Source organism: Blennius ocellaris (assembly GCF_963422515.1).
Source record: "Blennius ocellaris genome assembly, chromosome: 23".
NCBI lineage: Eukaryota > Metazoa > Chordata > Actinopteri > Blenniiformes > Blenniidae > Blennius > Blennius ocellaris.
Window position 1 is genome coordinate 19,668,272 of NC_137672.1, and position 17,057 is coordinate 19,685,328.

The window sequence follows — 17,057 nt, forward strand, 5'->3', positions numbered from 1 at the left end:
TGATATCGGTATCGCTGATATCGGGATCGGTAATATCGGTATCAGTGATATCGGTATCGCTGACTTCGGTATCGGAAATTAAGAGTTAATCAATATCGGAATATCGGATATATCGAGCATCCCTAAAAAAAAAAAAAACAAACTCACGGGAACAAGCGATTATTTACATTTACATTTATTTGCGACTGTGGGAAAGAAAAAGTGGAGGTGAAGAAGTCCGGGGAGGCGGAGCAATGGAGGGTGGAGCCATCTGGAGGGTGGAGAAGGCCGACGTGGGAGGACGAGTGTTGAAAAGAGGACGTTGTTGTTGTTGTTGTTGTTGTTGTTGATGACAATCCATCATCAGGAGGGTGTGAGGAGTCACACACCTCCTCCAGCACCGGATCCTCTCTGACACTCCTGCAAGGCAATCAGCTGATTGGTTGCCTTGCATTCTGAAGCCCTACAGTGAGGGGGGTCCGGGGCCAGAGGACTGTCCTGGTCTTCAGTCCGTGTGGTGAGTGTCCTGTTGGCCGGGTCTGCAGGTGAGCCGGTGCTGTCCTCCCCGGGGAGTGAGTGTCCTCCCCGGGGTGTGAGTGTCCTCCCCGGGGAGTGAGTGTCCTCCTCGGGGTGTGAGTGTCCTCCTCGGGGAGTGAGTGTCCTCCCCGGGGAGTGAGTGTCCTCCTCGGGGTGTGAGTGTCCTCCCCGGGGTGTGAGTGTCCTCCCCGGGAAGTGAGTGTCCTCCTCGGGGAGTGAGTGTCCTCCCCGGGGTGTGAGTGTCCTCCCCGGGAAGTGAGTGTCCTCCTCGGGGTGTGAGTGTCCTCCTCGGGGTGGTTCCCGTTCCTGTTCCGACGCCGGAGATCCAAGAAGTCCCCCCGGGTCCCGTCCCGGTTCCAAGAAGTCCCCCCAGGTCCCGTCCCAGTTCCAAGAAGTCCCCCCGGGTCCCGTCCCGGTTCCAAGAAGTCCCCCCAGGTCCCGTCCCGGTTCCAAGAAGTCCCCCCCGGGTCCCGTCCCGGTTCCAAGAGGCCCCCCAGAGATTCCCCGGGTCCCGTCCCGGTTCCAAGAGGCCCCCCAGAGATTTCCCGGGTCCCGTCCCGGTTCCAAGAGGCCCCCCAGAGATTCCCCCGGGTCCCGTCCCGGTTCCAAGAGGCCCCCCAGAGATTCCCCCGGGTCCCGTCCCGGTTCCAAGAGGCCTCCCAGAGATTCCCCCGGGTCCCGTCCCGGTTCCAAGAGGCCCCCCAGAGAGGTCCCCCAGAGATTCCCCCGGGTCCCGTCCCGGTTCCAAGAGGCCCCCCAGAGATTCCCCCGGGTCCCGTCCCGGTTCCAAGAGGCCCCCCAGAGATTCCCCCGGGTCCCGTCCCGGTTCCAAGAGGCCCCCCAGAGATTCCCCCGGGTCCCGTCCCGGTTCCAAGAGGCCCCCCAGAGATTCCCCGGGTCCCGTTCCGGTTCCAAGAGGCCCCCCAGAGATTCCCCCGGGTCCCGTCCCGGTTCCAAGAGGCCCCCCTTCATTAATCTGTGAGACGGTGAAGAGCTGGACCGTTGTTCCAAGACGGAATCCACATCGGTCCTCCTGGATCCGTGGTTCTACTATCGTACTATTGGTCGGGAGTGTCGCTATCCTCTTCAGTGTTGGACCTCTCCTCTTCAGTGTTGGACCTCTCCTCTTCAGTGTTGGACCTCTCCTCTTCAGTGTTGGACCTCTCCTCCTCAGTGTTGGACCACTCCTCTTCAGTGTTGGACCTCTCCTCTTCAGTGTTGGACCTCTCCTCTTCAGTGTTGGACCTCTCCTCTTCAGTGTTGGACCTCTCCTCTTCAGTGTTGGACCTCTCCTCTTCAGTGTTGGACCTCTCCTCTTCAGTGTTGGACCTCTCCTCTTCAGTGTTGGACCTCTCCTCTTCAGTGTTGGACCTCTCCTCTTCAGTGTTGGACCTCTCCTCTTCAGTGTTGGACCTCTCCTCCTCAGTCTTGGACTCAGTCTCTTCTATGTCCAAGGAACCTTGGAGAGTCAACAGTCGGAGTTCCAGGTCCCGGGTGTTGCTCTCACAGTCGTCCATGTGGTCGCAGTACTTTTGTTCCAGCTTCTCAAAGACCCGCAGCACCTCATCGAGGAGGCCGTCTTTCTCCTCAGACATCTTCTCATTCTCTTCTCTTTCTAGCTGGAAACTCTTTTCCAAGGCCTGGACCTCCTCCTCCTTCTGTTTCAGCAGTTTCTCCTTGTCCTCCTCCAAACTGCTGACCTCTGAACTGAGCTCACTGACCTTCTGCTCAAACTCCGACCGCAGGACAAACTTGTGTTCCCCGGCCTCCTCCAGCTGAGTGACCTTCACCTGCTGGAGCTGAGCCTGGGCTCTCTCCAGGTCCACCCTGGTGCTCTCCAGGTCCACCCTGGTGCTCTCCAGGTTGGTCCTGGTGCTCTCCAGGTTGGTCCTGGTGCTCTCCAGGTCGGTCCTGATGGTCGTTGCATCGCCCTTCAGTTCCTGCACTTCCTTTTTCAGGTCCTCGCACTCGGTCTCCTTGAGTTCCAGGTCATGGATTTTGTCGTCTCTCTGCTTTAACTTCCCCTCATTTTCTTCTCTTTCTAACCGGAGACTCTTTTCCAAGGCCCGGACCTCCTGAACCTTGTCTCTCAGCCGTTGGTCCTTGTATTGGAGTTCAAAGTGCCACTGTACTTGCTTCATCTCCAAAGCAGCCTTGGACTTCTCTAGTATATCCTGGGACATCTCTAAGTTGGTCCTGATTTTTGCTAGACCGTCATTCATGTCCTGCACTTCCTTTTTGAGGTCCTTGCACTCGGTCTCCTTGAGTTCCAGGTCACTTTTGAGGGTTTCCACGTCCAACTGTTCTTGTTTGGACTCCAGAGCAGCCTTGGACCTCTCTAGTTGATCCAGGGACGTCTCCAGGTTGGTCCTGATGGTCGTTACATCGCCCTTCAGTTCCTGCACTTCCTTTTTGAGGTCCTCGCACTCGGTCTCCTTGAGTTCCAGGTCATTCGTGAGGGTTTCCACTTCCAATTCCAGCTGGTGAGTGTTGGTGACACTGACCTCTATGTAGTCCTTGTGCAGCTCTGCCTGATGACTCAAGGCGTACGACAGCTCGTTGATTTTGTCGTCTCGCTCCTTCAACTTCTGCTCAGTTTCTTCTCTATGTAGCGTGATTGTCTTGTCCACCCTTTTTGTGATGGTTTCCAGTTTCACTTGGAGCGTGTGATTCTTGGTGGTACATTCCTCTATGAGCATCTCCTCGCCCAGCTCTGCCTCATTCAAGGCGTACGACAGCTGGTTGATTTCACCGTCTTTCTCCTGCAACTTCCTCTCATTTTCTTCTCTTTCTAGCTGGACACTCTTTTCCAAGGCCTGAACCTCCTCATCCCTCTGTCTCAGCAGCTTCTCATTCTCGTCTTTCAGACTGGAGACGACTGCAGAAAGTTGACGGACTTCCTCCTCGTACGCAGACTGCAGGGCGGATTTCTCCTCAGCTGCTTCCTTCAGCTTGGTTTCCATCGTCCTCTCCAGTTGGGCCTTGGACTCCTCCTCCTCAGCCTTGGACCTCTCCATTTGACCCACGTACATCTCCAGGTTGGTCCAGTGGATCGTTGCATCGTCCTTCAGTTCCTTTTTCAGGTACTCACACTCGGTCTCCTTGAGTTCCAGGTCTTCACTTTGTGACTGGAGACTCTTTTCCAAGGCCTGAACCTCCTGGTCCTTGTCTCTCAGCCGTTGGTCCTTGTCTTGGAGTTCAGAGTCCAACTGTTCCAGTTTGGTCTCCAGAGTTCTGACCCGGCTGCTGAAGTCCTCGTCCTTCTCTCTCAACAGCTTCTCATTCTCGTCTTTCAGACTGGAGACGACTGCAGAAAGTTGACGGACTTCCTCCTCGTACGCAGACTGCAGGGCGGATTTCTCCTCAGCTGCTTCCTTCAGCTTGGTTTCCATCGTCCTCTCCAGTTGGGCCTTGGACTCCTCCTCCTCAGCCTTGGACCTCTCCATTTGACCCACGTACATCTCCAGGTTGGTCCAGTGGATCGTTGCATCGTCCTTCAGTTCCTTTTTCAGGTACTCGCACTCGGTCTCCTTGAGTTCCAGGGCATTCGTGAGGGTTTCCACTTCCAATTCCAGCTGGTGAGTGTTGGTGACACTGACCTCTATGTAGTCCTTGTGCAGCTCTGCCTGATGACTCAAGGCGTACGACAGCTGGTTGATTTCACCGTCTTTCTCCTGCAACTTCCTCTCATTTTCTTCTCTTTCTAGCTGGACACTCTTTTCCAAGGCCTGAACCTCCTCATCCTTCTGTCTCAGCAGCTTCTCATTCTCGTCTTTCAGACTGGAGACGACTGCAGAAAGTTGACGGACTTCCTCCTCGTACGCAGACTGCAGGGCGGATTTCTCCTCAGCTGCTTCCTTCAGCTTGGTTTCCATCGTCCTCTCCAGTTGGGCCTTGGACTCTTCCAGTTGGGCCTTGGACTCTTCCAGTTGGGCCTTGGACTCTTCCAGTTGGGCCTTGGACTCTTCCTGTTGATCCAGGAACATCTCCAGGTTGGTCCTGAGGGCCGTGACGTCGTCAACCATTTCCTTCAGTTCCTTTGTTTGATCGCCACACTCTGTCTCCTTACTGTCCAAGGCACTTTTGAGGACGTCCACTTCTAACTGAAGGTCATGAGTTTTCTCCTCACAGTCGCCCATGTGCTCTTGGTACTTTTGTACCTGAGTACGATAGGCCTGCAGCAGCTGAGCGATTTGTTCAGCTCTCTCCTGTAACCTCGTCTCAGTTTCTTCACTTTGTGACTGGACACTCTTTTCCAAGGCCTGAACCTCCTCATCCTTCTGTCTCAGCAGTTTCTCATTCTCGTCTTTCAGACTGGAGACGACTGCAGAAAGTTGACGGACTTCCTCCTCGTACGCAGACTGCAGGGCGGATTTCTCCTCAGCTGCTTCCTTCAGCTTGGTTTCCATCGTCCTCTCCAGTTGGGCCTTGGACTCCTCCTCCTCAGCCTTGGACCTCTCCATTTGACCCACGTACATCTCCAGGTTGGTCCAGTGGATCGTTGCATCGTCCTTCAGTTCCTTTTTGAGGTACTCGCACTCGGTCTCCTTGAGTTCCAGGTCATTCGTGAGGGTTTCCACTTCCAATTCCAGCTGGTGAGTGTTGGTGACACTGACCTCTATGTAGTCCTTGTGCAGCTCTGCCTGATGACTCAAGGCGTACGACAGCTCATTGATTTTGTCGTCTCGCTCCTTCAACTTCTGCTCAGTTTCTTCTCTATGTAGCGTGATTGTCTTGTCCACCCTTTTTGTGATGGTTTCCAGTTTCACTTGGAGCGTGTGATTCTTGGTGGTACATTCCTCTATGAGCATCTCCTCGCCCAGCTCTGCCTCATTCAAGGCGTACGACAGCTGGTTGATTTCACCGTCTTTCTCCTGCAACTTCCTCTCATTTTCTTCTCTTTCTAGCTGGACACTCTTTTCCAAGGCCTGAACCTCCTCATCCTTCTCTCTCAGCAGCTTCTCATTCTCGTCTTTCAGACTGGAGACGACTGCAGAAAGTTGACGGACTTCCTCCTCGTACGCAGACTGCAGGGCGGATTTCTCCTCAGCTGCTTCCTTCAGCTTGGTTTCCATCGTCCTCTCCAGTTGGGCCTTGGACTCTTCCAGTTGGGCCTTGGACTCTTCCAGGTCGGCCTTGGACCAGTGCAGGTCGGCCGTGGCCCAGTGCAGTTCGGAGTTGGACCTCTGCAGTTGGACCTTGGACCTCTTCTCCTCAGCTACGTACTCCTCCAGGTCATCCACGTACGTCTCCAGGTTGGTGTTGGCGGTTGTTACATCCTCATACATTTCCTTCATTTCCTTCAGTTCCTTTGCTTGATCGCCACACTCCGTCTCCTTACTGTCCAAGGCACTTTTGAGGACGTCCACTTCTAACTCCAGAGCTCCGACCCGGCTGCTCAACTCCTCCTTCTCTTTCAGCAGCTTCTCATCGTCTTTCAAGCTGCAGACGACTGGAGGAAGCTGGCCCAGATCCTTCTTGCACTGGCAATGCATTCCCGATCCGTCTTCAACTCTGTCCTCCACCTGAGTGTCCACTTCCCCCTCCACGTCCCCTTTGGACCCCTCCAGAGCTTGGGCCAGTTGTTCTCGGTCTTCCTCCACGCTCCTTAGTCGACGCCAGAGCTTCATGTAGTTCTCCATCTGGTCGTTGCTCAACGTTCTGTAAAAGCTGAGCTCGTTTTTCAATTGTTTGATTGCATCACAACTGCGTCCCGCAGTCGTCTGCTGTGCGCTTTCCATTCCTGAAGTCAAATCCTGCGACATGTTTTGACTTGTAACGCGTAAAACTCGTAAAATTTGTAAAATTCGTAAAACTCGTAAAACTCGTAAAATTCGTAAAACTCGTAAAGCTGTTATCCACTGCAATGTAGTATCGATCTGTCAGCTTTGGAACCTCGTGGGCTTTTATACCTGCGGACATCAAAGCTTTCATGTTCACATGATATCATCACATGATCCAAGGCTTTCATGTTCACATGACATCATAACATGATCCAAGGCTTTCATGTTCACAAACACGGCATAACATGATCCACGGCTTTGATCTTTGCAGTGAGCTTTCATGTTCTGTTGTCACGGCAACAGGTACAAGGGCGACTGCAGGCACACAAAGCTGCGTTGTTTTCAGCATTTCTGATGTTCCCATGGAAACGGATGTCATTTTCTAAATGTGGGAAAACTTTTCTGAAACAATAAAAGAATAATATCCTTGTACTGAAAACGCTGTCGCCTTACCCAGCCTTTCTCTTCCACCTGAGTTTGTGTTTAATTAAAAGGCAATTAGGAGTTACATACAGTAGTGTGCCATACAGAACCATACAGTAGTATACCATACAGTAGTGGACCATACAGTAGTGTACTATACAGTACTGTACCATACAGTAGTGTGTCATACAGTAGTGTATCATACAGTAGTATACCATACAGTAGTGTGTCATACAGTAGCATACCATACAGTAGTGTACCATACAGTACTGTACCATACAGTAGTGTGCCATACAGTAGTGTACCATACAGTAGTGGACCATACAGTAGTGTACTATACAGTACTGTACCATACAGTAGTGTGCCATACAGTAGTGTGTCATACAGTAGTGGACCATACAGTAGTGTACTATACAGTACTGTACCATACAGTAGTGTGCCATACAGTAGTGTGTCATACAGTAGTGGACCATACAGTAGTGTACTATACAGTACTGTACCATACAGTAGTGTGCCATACAGTAGTGTGTCATACAGTAGTGGACCATACAGTAGTGTACTATACAGTACTGTACCATACAGTAGTGTGCCATACAGTAGTGTGTCATACAGTAGTGGACCATACAGTAGTGTACTATACAGTACTGTACCATACAGTAGTGTGCCATACAGTAGTGTGTCATACAGTAGTGGACCATACAGTAGTGTACTATACAGTACTGTACCATACAGTAGTGTGCCATACAGTAGTGTGTCATACAGTAGTGGACCATACAGTAGTGTACTATACAGTACTGTACCATACAGTAGTGTGCCATACAGTAGTGTGTCATACAGTAGTGCATCATACAGTAGTATACCATACAGTAGTGTACCATACAGTAGTATACCATACAGTAGTGTGCCATACAGTAGTGTACCATACAGTAGTATACCATACAGTAGTGTGCCATACAGTAGTATACCATACAGTAGTGTGTCATACAGTAGCATACCATACAGTAGTGTACCATACAGTACTGTACCATACAGTAGTGTGCCATACAGTAGTGTACCATACAGTAGTGGACCATACAGTAGTGTACTATACAGTACTGTACCATACAGTAGTGTGCCATACAGTAGTGTGTCATACAGTAGTGGACCATACAGTAGTGTACTATACAGTACTGTACCATACAGTAGTGTGCCCATACAGTAGTGTGTCATACAGTAGTGCATCATACAGTAGTATACCATACAGTAGTGTACCATACAGTAGTATACCATACAGTAGTGTGCCATACAGTAGTGTACCATACAGTAGTATACCATACAGTAGTGTGCCATACAGTAGTATACCATACAGTACTGTACCATACAGTAGTAAGTATTTCATCAAACTACTGTATCGTCAGTCAATGGTCAAACTTGGTATCAGCAGGTAGCAGGTTGAGGAGGAGGAGGAAGAGGAGGAGGAAGAGGAGGAGGAGGAAGAGGAGGAGGAGGAGGGAGGAGGAAGAGGAGGAGGAGGAAGAGGAGGAAGAGGAGAAGGAGGAGGAAGAGGAGGACGAGGAGGAGAAGGAGGAGGAGGAAGAGGAGGAGGAGGAAGAGGAGGACGAGGAGGAGCAGGAGGAGGAGGAAGAGGAGGAGGAAGCGGAGGAGGAGGAGGAGGAGGAGGAAGAGGAGGAGGAAGAGGAGGACGAGGAGGAGGACGAGGACGAGGAGGAGGAGGAGGAAGAGGAGGAGGAAGAGGAGGAGGAGGAGGAGGAGGAGGAAGAGGAGGACGAGGAGGAGGACGAGGACGAGGAGGAGGAGGAGGAGGAAGAGGAGGAGGAGGACGAGGAGGAGGAGGAGGAAGAGGAGGAGGAGGAAGAGGAGAAGGAGGAGGAAGAGGAGGAGGAAGAGGAGCAGGAGGAGGAGGAAGAGGAGGAGGAGGAAGAGGAGGAGGAAGAGGAGGAGGAAGAGGAGGAGGAAGAGGAGCAGGAGGACGAGGAGGAGGAGGAGGAAGAGGAGGAGGAGGAAGAGGAGGAGGAAGAGGAGGAGCAGGAGGAGGAGGAGGAAGAGGAGGAGGAGAAGCTCCAGACCGACTCTCAAAACTCCCCGTGTCACCCGTAACCACGGTAACCGCTCGTCATCCATGAACACGATTCCACAAAGTTCCTCACATCTTCAGTTTGTTCAGAATTGTTTTTCTTTTCAGGCAAAGTTTTGTTGATCTTTTGATCCTCAACAACAATAAAAAGTGTATTTGGTGAAAGTTTTCCCAGAAATTCTCGACTCTTCCTGAGCTGATGCTGGACTTTGTCCACTAGATGGCGCTGCAGGGTTTTTTTAATCAAAAACAACAATCAGCAGCATTTATTTATGTTCAGTCTCATGTTTTTGTTTGTATTATTTATGTAAACACCTCATTTATCCTCCTGATGCTCAACAGAGGAGTTTTTTTACTTTTATTTTATTTCACTCCTTCAACTGTATTTATGTTGTGCAATGGTTAGAATTGTTTTTATTATTATTTCCACAATGAATAAATAAACTAAAATCCAGGGGGGGGGGCGGTTGGGACAAAGAACGTAAACAACAAAAACGAAAGTAAAAAAAGTTCCCCTTCAATATCTGCGGTCAAAAGGAGGAGTCCTGCAGGTTTTCCAGGTAAAAGTCAAATAAAATCGCGTCACTCGGCTGAACTCGTCATGTTTTCCGCTGCATGTTGTTGTTGTTTGTTGTGTTTGTAGTTTTAGCTTTAGTTTGATGGATCCTATCGGTTTATAGGATCGTTTAGTTTGGACTTCCTTTGTTTGTTTTTTTTTAACAAGTGCGCAACGAACAGAAACGCGACAGCCTCTCTTCTTTTACTGAAAAACAAACGATCGTTTCACCGAAACCACCGAGGAAATGTGTTTTATCGTCTTTTTCACTGTTTTTTGGAGATAAATAAATACACAAATCAGCTTCAGTGACGAACAATGTATTTGTTTTTGGTGAAACGAAGTAATAAAACCGTTAAATGTGAGTCGGGTTGGTTGTTGATCCGCGACTTTATGGCGAAAGTGTGGATTTAGTCATTTAGATCGATTTTTATGGCGTTATTAAAAACCCTCATTTCCGTGTTTATTGGATTTGCGTTGCCAGATCGGTCAGTTTCCAGCTCAGGGAGTAAAGTCAGAATTACGGGGAATAAAATAATAAAAACAGGTTAAATATAACAGATAATCTGAGGGGGTAGAGAAGAAAAGCGGCTTTGCTTCTCAAACGGGGAGAATTTATTATTTTTCTAAGCAGAATTAAAGATAGAAACTCACCAACACTCCGTAAACCTGGCGTCCGCCCTCATCCAGAGCCAATCAGAACGCAGGGGGACTGAAGCCCCGCCCCCATCGAGCCTGTTCGTTTCAAATGACAAAACCAGAGTAATTTAAATCATTTAGGAAATTAAAAAAAGACGAAATATCTGATATTTACACGTGAATTTACAGTAAAAAGGAGTTTAAATTCTCTGATAATAATCCGATTTTAGCTTTTAATCACTGACAGGTTGAATAAATAAATGAATGAATGAATGAATGAATAAACAAGAATGGATTCTTTGATCATCATTGTGTCTTAAAACATTATTTCAAATGAACAATTGGAGGTTTGGATATAAACTTGAGCATTAATTTAAATAAATAAATAAATAAAGGTCTCATAACTTGGGCTCAGATTATTATTATTATTAATAATAATAATAATCATTATTATTATTAATAGTTAGGTGTTTTATATACATGTTTAATTTACCCATTTTAAGTGTTTATTTACTAGTTTTATTTACGTTTCCATGTCGATTGTTTTCTTACGTTGTTTTCCGTTTCAGAGCAGAAACAAAGATGGCCGCCAGGAAACGACTGAGGTCTCAGTCCTCGGAGGACTTCAGTCCTTCAACCAGGTGAAGCTTTAATGGTCCCAGTGGGACCGGGACCACTTTGGTCTGTGATGGTCTGTAGTGGCCTCTGATGGTCCGTAGTGGTCTGTGACGGTCTGTGACGGTCTGACAGATCAGTCTTCCTGAAAGTCTCGCTCTCAGTTCACAGACCAGTTCGGTTCCAGACCAGGTGTCGATGAGGAGCGACAGATCCAAGCTGGATCCTCCCGTGTTCTCCGGCGAGGACTTTGAGAGGTACCCTCAGTGTTTTCACCCCTTGAACATCGTTTCTCTAGACGACCGACGCAACGTTGGTTCGTCGTCCATCTTGCTTTGTGACACCAGACCCGGCGTCCTCGTTCAACATGGCCGCCCTCGGTCGGACCGACGCCCCCAGTCCACTGTCAAAATGGCCGCTGTTGCATCTGCTAGCGCCGCGGTTCTGATCCTCCACTTTGTTCATTGTTTCAGGAGCTAAGAGAACGAGTTGGTACTCGGCCATGAAAGTACTCAGAATAACCTCGAAGTCTTCGGGGATTATTAAAGCAAATGTCTTTGATTTCAGTTCACAGACGAGTTCGGATCCCGACCAGCTGTCGGTGAAGAGTGACAGTTCCAAGGTGGACCCGCCCATGTTTAGCAGCGAGGCGCCTGAACGGTAACAAAGATTTTATTACCAAGACGTAGAAATATGAAGCGCGAATCGCTGTAATCTGGTGCTGAACAATGTTTTTCCTTTGTGTTCCTCCAGAAAAGCTGTAAAGAAACTCAAGACAACAACGGAACAAGAGACAAACACAGAAAAAGGTAAAATGGGGTTAGGGTTATGAAAACCCGGATCGCACCGTACCGTCTTGTGGAACCGAGGCCGTTGGTAGCTTTGGTTCTGGGATGGAAGAGAACCGTTATTTCTCGAACGTCGGCAAAGTTTGAATTCTGAAACGTCTGTGATGCTGTTTGCTTCAGGCGAGAGCAACCTGGCAGAAGTGAGGCGGCGTCTCAAAGAGACCACGCGACGGAAGAACAGGACGGTCCCCGAGGGCGATGGCGATCAGAAGAGTTCCCTGAATCGTATCTACACTCAACTGTACGTCACCGCCGGAGGCGGCAAGGTGCCGCGTGCGGAACACGAGTCCCGGCAGCTCAGGACTCCGCTCCACGACCGGACCGACGACGGCACCTCGGTCAACCTCCAGGACATCTTCAAACGTCTGCCCGGTCGAGAGGGACGGCACCGGGTCGTCCTGACCAATGGCGTCGCCGGCATCGGGAAGTCCTTCGCCGTGCAGAAGTTCACTCTGGACTGGGCCGCGGGGGACGCCAACCGGGACGTGGACTTCATCTTCAGCCTGGCTTTCCGAGAGCTGAATCTCTGCTCGGGCGAGAAAAGCCTCCATGGGCTCGTCGCCGAGCTTCACCCGGATCTCCTCGGTCTGGCCCCGCCCGTCGACTACGTCCACGTCGGGGTCATCGTGATCCTGGACGGCCTGGACGAAAGCAGACTCCCCCTGGACTTCCAGGGCGAGGAGTCGGTGACGTCTGTCCACCAGAAGACGTCCGTGGGAAATCTGATCGTGAACCTCGTCAAGGGTCGCCTCCTTCCCGACGCCAACGTCTGGATCACGTCCCGCCCCACTTCCGCCGACAAAGTCCCGGCCGAGCTCGTCGGGCTGGTGACGGAGATCCGCGGATTCAACGAGCCACAGATCGAAGAGTACTTCCAGAGGCGGTTCCGTTCCGACGCGGCTCTCGCCACGAGGATCGTGGCGCACATTCAGTCTTCGCCCAGCCTCACCGTCATGTGCCAGATCCCCATCTTCTGCTGGATTTCCGCCCTGCTCTTTCAGGAGGTTTTTGCAGACGAGGAGGCGGAAACCCCGCAGACTCTGACGGAGATGATGGCCCACTTCCTGTCCGCCCAAACCCGACGCCGGACGAAGAAGCACGGTGGAAGGCCCGCCAAGACCAAAGAGACCTTCCTGACGCTGCACAAGCAGTTCGTCCTGCAGCTGGGGAAACTGGCGTTCCAGCAGCTGCTGAAGAACAGCCTGGTCTTCTACGAGGAAGACCTCCAGGACTGCGGCATTGACATGAAGGAGGCGTCGGTCTGCTCCGGGTTCTGCAACACGATAGTTCTGGAGGAAAAGATCCTGTACCAGAAGAAGGTCTACTTCTTCGTCCACCTGACCATACAGGAGTTCTTCGCCGCTCTCTTCGTCTACGACTCCTTCATGAACGGCGACGTCGCGGCGCTGGAGGACTTCCTTTGTCTGAAGGGCCGAGGACGCGCGCTGCTGGATCTTCTCAAGACGACCGTGGACAAAGTGCTGGGCAAGGAGTACGGCCACATGGACTACTTCATGCAGTTCCTGCTGGGCCTCTTGGTGGAGCCCAACCGCAGGGTCCTCCGAGGCCTGGTGGAGCCGCCCGACTCCACCCAGGACACCGAGAAGAAGATCCTGACCCACCTGAAGTCCATCCGGAGGAAGACCGTCTCGCCAGACGGCTGCATCAACCTCTTCCAGACCATGGTGGAGATGAGGGACTACAAGGTCAAGGACGAGATCCAGGGTTTCCTGAGGGTGGGGGCGGAGCTGACGCCGCTGCACTGCTCCGCGCTCGCCTACATGCTGCAGGTGTCGAAGAGCGACCTGGAGGAGCTGGACCTGAAGAGCTACAACACGTCGGAGGAGGGCCGGAGGAGGCTGATACCCGCAGTGAGGAGGAGCCGCAAGGCCCTGTGAGTCTCCCGTCGCCGTGACGACGCATGGTCGTAAGGCACGCGTTGACGCCAGCCCCGTTAGAACCCGGGACCAGAGTTCACTTCAGGGAAAGTCTGCTTCGCTCTGAACGCAGTGTGGACTCCTCAAGTCTGATCCGGATCAGACAAGGGACGTGGGGTCGGGCGCAGTGCATTGTGGGTCGTCGGCAAGAAAAGCCAACGGGGCGAATCCAAAGCAGCAGACGCAGAAAGAAGACGTAGGGAAAAGATCTTGCGAGTAGTGAGGAAGACTCTCGTTGATATCTGGTCTTCCTGAAGAAGACTTTACATCGCGGTTGTTTGTAGCTACCCGTTAGCCGCGAGCTAACTAGCCTTTAGCCACCAGGCAGGACAAGGCTGTGGTTGGAAAAGCTGTTGGTTTTGGTTTGGGGGAATCCAGACACACTGCTAGTCTGGTGGAACTGCAACGTCTCTGCATGTCTTCCTTCTTTCTCGTTCTAACCCCGCCCTCCTCCACCCGCAGACTAGCCAACTGCGGCGTGACGGCGCAGTGGATGGAGCATCTCGCCTTCGGACTCAAGTTTCCCCACTCGCCCCTACGAGAGCTGGACCTGAGCAACAACGACCTGAAGGACCCCGGAGTGCGTCTGTTGTCCGAGGGTCTGTCCAGTCCCTTCTGCAGACTGGAAACGCTCTGGTACGTCTGTTGAACCCGTCAGCTGGTGTTCTCGCGTTTCCACTCCTCCAATCGTCTTTACATCCATTCTTTCCCCTCAAACATGAAGCTCGTTCTGACCGGGTTCCATTCTACAACTTCCTCTCTGAAATGAACAATTTCATGGTTGGGCGCCTGTTCATGACTGCAGGAACTGTCAATCATGGATAGCAAGCGATGGCCTAGCGATAGCCTAGCGATGGCCTAGCGATAGTCTAGCGATAGCCTCGCAATAGCCTAGCGATAGTCTAGCGATAGCCTAGCAATGGCCTAGCGATAGTTGAGCAATGGCCTAGCAATGGCCTAGCAATAGCCTAGCGATAGCCTCGCAATAGCCTAGCGATAGTCTAGCGATAGCCTAGCAATGGCCTAGCGATAGCCTAGCAATGGCCTAGCAATAGCCTAGCGATAGCCTAGCGATAGTCTAGCGATAGCCTAGCAATAGCCTAGCGATAGTCTAGCGATAGCCTAGCAATAGCCTAGCGATAGCCTAGCAATGGCCTAGCGATGGCCTAGCAATAGCCTAGCGATAGTCTAGCGATAGCCTAGCAATGGCCTAGCGATAGCCGAGCAATGGCCTAGCGATAGCCTAGCAATGGCCTAGCAATAGCCTATCGATAGCCTAGTGATAGCATAGCAGTCCTTTGAAATACAAGGATCATTTGTTTATCGCATGGGCACGACGTATAAGCTATTCTACAGTTTTTCAGATAACTGCTAGCGGCTAACTGCTAGCGGCTAAACAATAGCGGCCAACAACGCAAACCCAAGATGTAAAATGAAATACGGGGGTAACATTTACATCACATGGGGTTCAAAGACTATACAAGTCCCATTGGCAGCTAATGCTCATGCTAATGGCTATCCACCAACCTAGCTAACTTAACCTCTAGCGTCTAACAGCTATACTAACCGCTAGCAACTAGCCACTAGCCTAACAAGTGGCTGGCTGCTAACCCAACCTCTAGCGGCTAACTGCTAACCTAACCTCTAGCGGCTAACCACTAAATTGACCAGAGGTGGTTTTAGACGTTAGCCTCCCGTGTTGCCCCCTTGTGGCGGATTCTAGTGAGAACAAAGAGCTCAAACGATTAAAAAAAACCTTCACGTTTTAACAAGAAAACGTGACGGGTGACGACTCTTTCGGTACATTTTGACACAACGAGTCCAGAACCGGCGGTGAAGGAACTTTGCGGCGTGTTCTCAGTCTGTCGGGCTGCATGGTGACGGAGGCGGGCGGCGCTCACCTGGTCGCGGCGCTGCGCTCCAACCCCGCCCACCTGAGGAGGCTGGACCTGAGCTACAACCACCCGGGAGAGGCGGCCGTACGTCAGATCAGAGAAATCAAGAACGACCCGGAGTTCCAGCTGAGGTGAGCTCGTGAATCCCGGCTACCGATAAACGCTAACGCCTGAGGGAAACACCCGTTAACACCTGGAGGTCGTTAGCTCAGACTGTTTTCCATCCACAGGTACGACCACGGCGGGATTCATCGGATTAAAACGGGCTTCAGGAAATGTGGAGTGCCGTGATCGAGTCGCCGATGGCGTACAATCATACAATTTGTAAAGTTTATACTATTTCTGCTGGCGGTTAACGACTGGCAGATGATTGATAGCGGATAACTGATAGCAGCTAACTTGATAGCAGCTAACTGATAGCGGCTAACAACGTACCCCAAGATTTAACATTAAATACGGGGTTATTTTTAAGTCACATGAGGTTTAAATATTCCACGAGTCCTGCTAATGGCTAACCGCTAACCCTCACCTATAGAGGCTAACCGCTAACCTCACCTATAGAGGCTAACTGCTAACCTAACCTCTAGCGGCTAACCTCACCTATAGAGGCTAACTGCTAACCTCACTTATAGAGGCTAACCGCTAACGTCAACCTATAGAGGCTAACCGCTAACCTCACCTATAGAGGCTATCCACTAACCTCACCTCTAGAGGCTAACCGCTAACCTCACCTATAGAGGCTAACTGCTAACCTAACCTCTAGCGGCTAACCTCACCTATAGAGGCTAACTGCTAACCTCACTTATAGAGGCTAACCGCTAAGTCACCTATAGAGGCTAACCGCTAACCTCACCTCTAGAGGCTAACTGCTAACCTCACCTATAGATGCTAACTGCTAACCTCACCTATAGAGGCTATCCACTAACCTCACCTCTAGAGGCTAACTGATAGATGCTAACTGCTAACCTCACCTATAGATGCTAACATCACCTATAGATGCTAACCGCTAACATCACCTATAGAGGCTAACCTCACCTCTAGAGGCTAGCGTTGGGGCGGCGCCCCCTTGTGGGTGAAAACTCGCGAGTTTCAGGTTCAACTGAGCTCCAACATGAAAATGCAGGTTTTAGCGAGGAAACCTGAGTGTCGTCTGCAGAAGTCCGCTGACGTTTTGTGGTCAGATGTAGAAACGGCGGTTGACCGGGCGCCGTTCTCGTCCCCCCCAGACGCCCTCGACGTGACCCTGGACCCCGACCCGGAGAACGCCAAGCTGCCGCCGAGCCAGGGGAGCCGCCGGGTGAGCCGGGAGAGCCTGCGGGGGCGCTGCTACCTGGAGGCGGAGCTCCAGGAGCCCTGCCGTGGTGGAGTTGGCGTACGAGAGCGGCGGCGGCGGCGACGGGCGAGTCGTGGCGCTTTCTCCGTTGACGGCGGCCACTGCTACGTGGAGCACGGGGGGCGCAGCGTGGAAGTCCCCGCCCCCAACTGGCGCTCCCCGGCGCCCTCGGCGTGTTCCTGGACTGGGACGCCGGCGTCCTGTCCTTCTACAGGGTTTCCTCCGACAGCCTCACCCGCCTCCACACCGTCACCGCCGCCATTCAATAAAACGGACGCCCTCCGCCTCGCCGTCACACTGCGCCACAACGCCTCCGTCACCTTCAGTCCGCCGCCGTGAGGGTGGGGAGGGGAGGTGGAGGGGGTGGAGGAGAGGTGGAGGGGGGGTCGGAAGGGGGATGAGGGGAGGTGGAGGGGTGGAGGAGAGGTGGAGTGGGGG

At 51.7% G+C, this 17,057-nt stretch overlaps 2 protein-coding genes across 2 annotated transcripts in view; one reads left to right on the top strand and one right to left on the bottom strand.

Annotated features, from left to right (window-relative positions):
* slc10a7 (solute carrier family 10 member 7) overlaps nt 1-10,052 on the bottom strand; it is a 41,250-nt gene extending 31,198 nt beyond the window's left edge. Inside the window, exon 1 of the mRNA XM_080519157.1 lies at nt 10,007-10,052. The gene's annotated coding sequence lies outside the window, so the exon portion shown is untranslated. The remainder of the gene's footprint in view (nt 1-10,006) is intronic.
* LOC308147003 (NLR family CARD domain-containing protein 3-like) lies at nt 9,318-16,958 on the top strand (the record flags this gene model as incomplete). Its single annotated transcript, XM_080519034.1, has 10 exons — nt 9,318-9,356; nt 10,561-10,632; nt 10,771-10,863; nt 11,174-11,266; nt 11,360-11,415; nt 11,575-13,348; nt 13,854-14,027; nt 15,253-15,417; nt 15,517-15,563; nt 16,513-16,958. The coding sequence occupies exons 2-10, from the start codon at nt 10,574-10,576 to the stop codon at nt 16,956-16,958; spliced, it is 2,907 nt and encodes a 968-aa protein (XP_080375160.1). The 5' UTR covers nt 9,318-9,356; nt 10,561-10,573.
* Between the last annotated feature and the right edge of the window lie 99 nt (nt 16,959-17,057).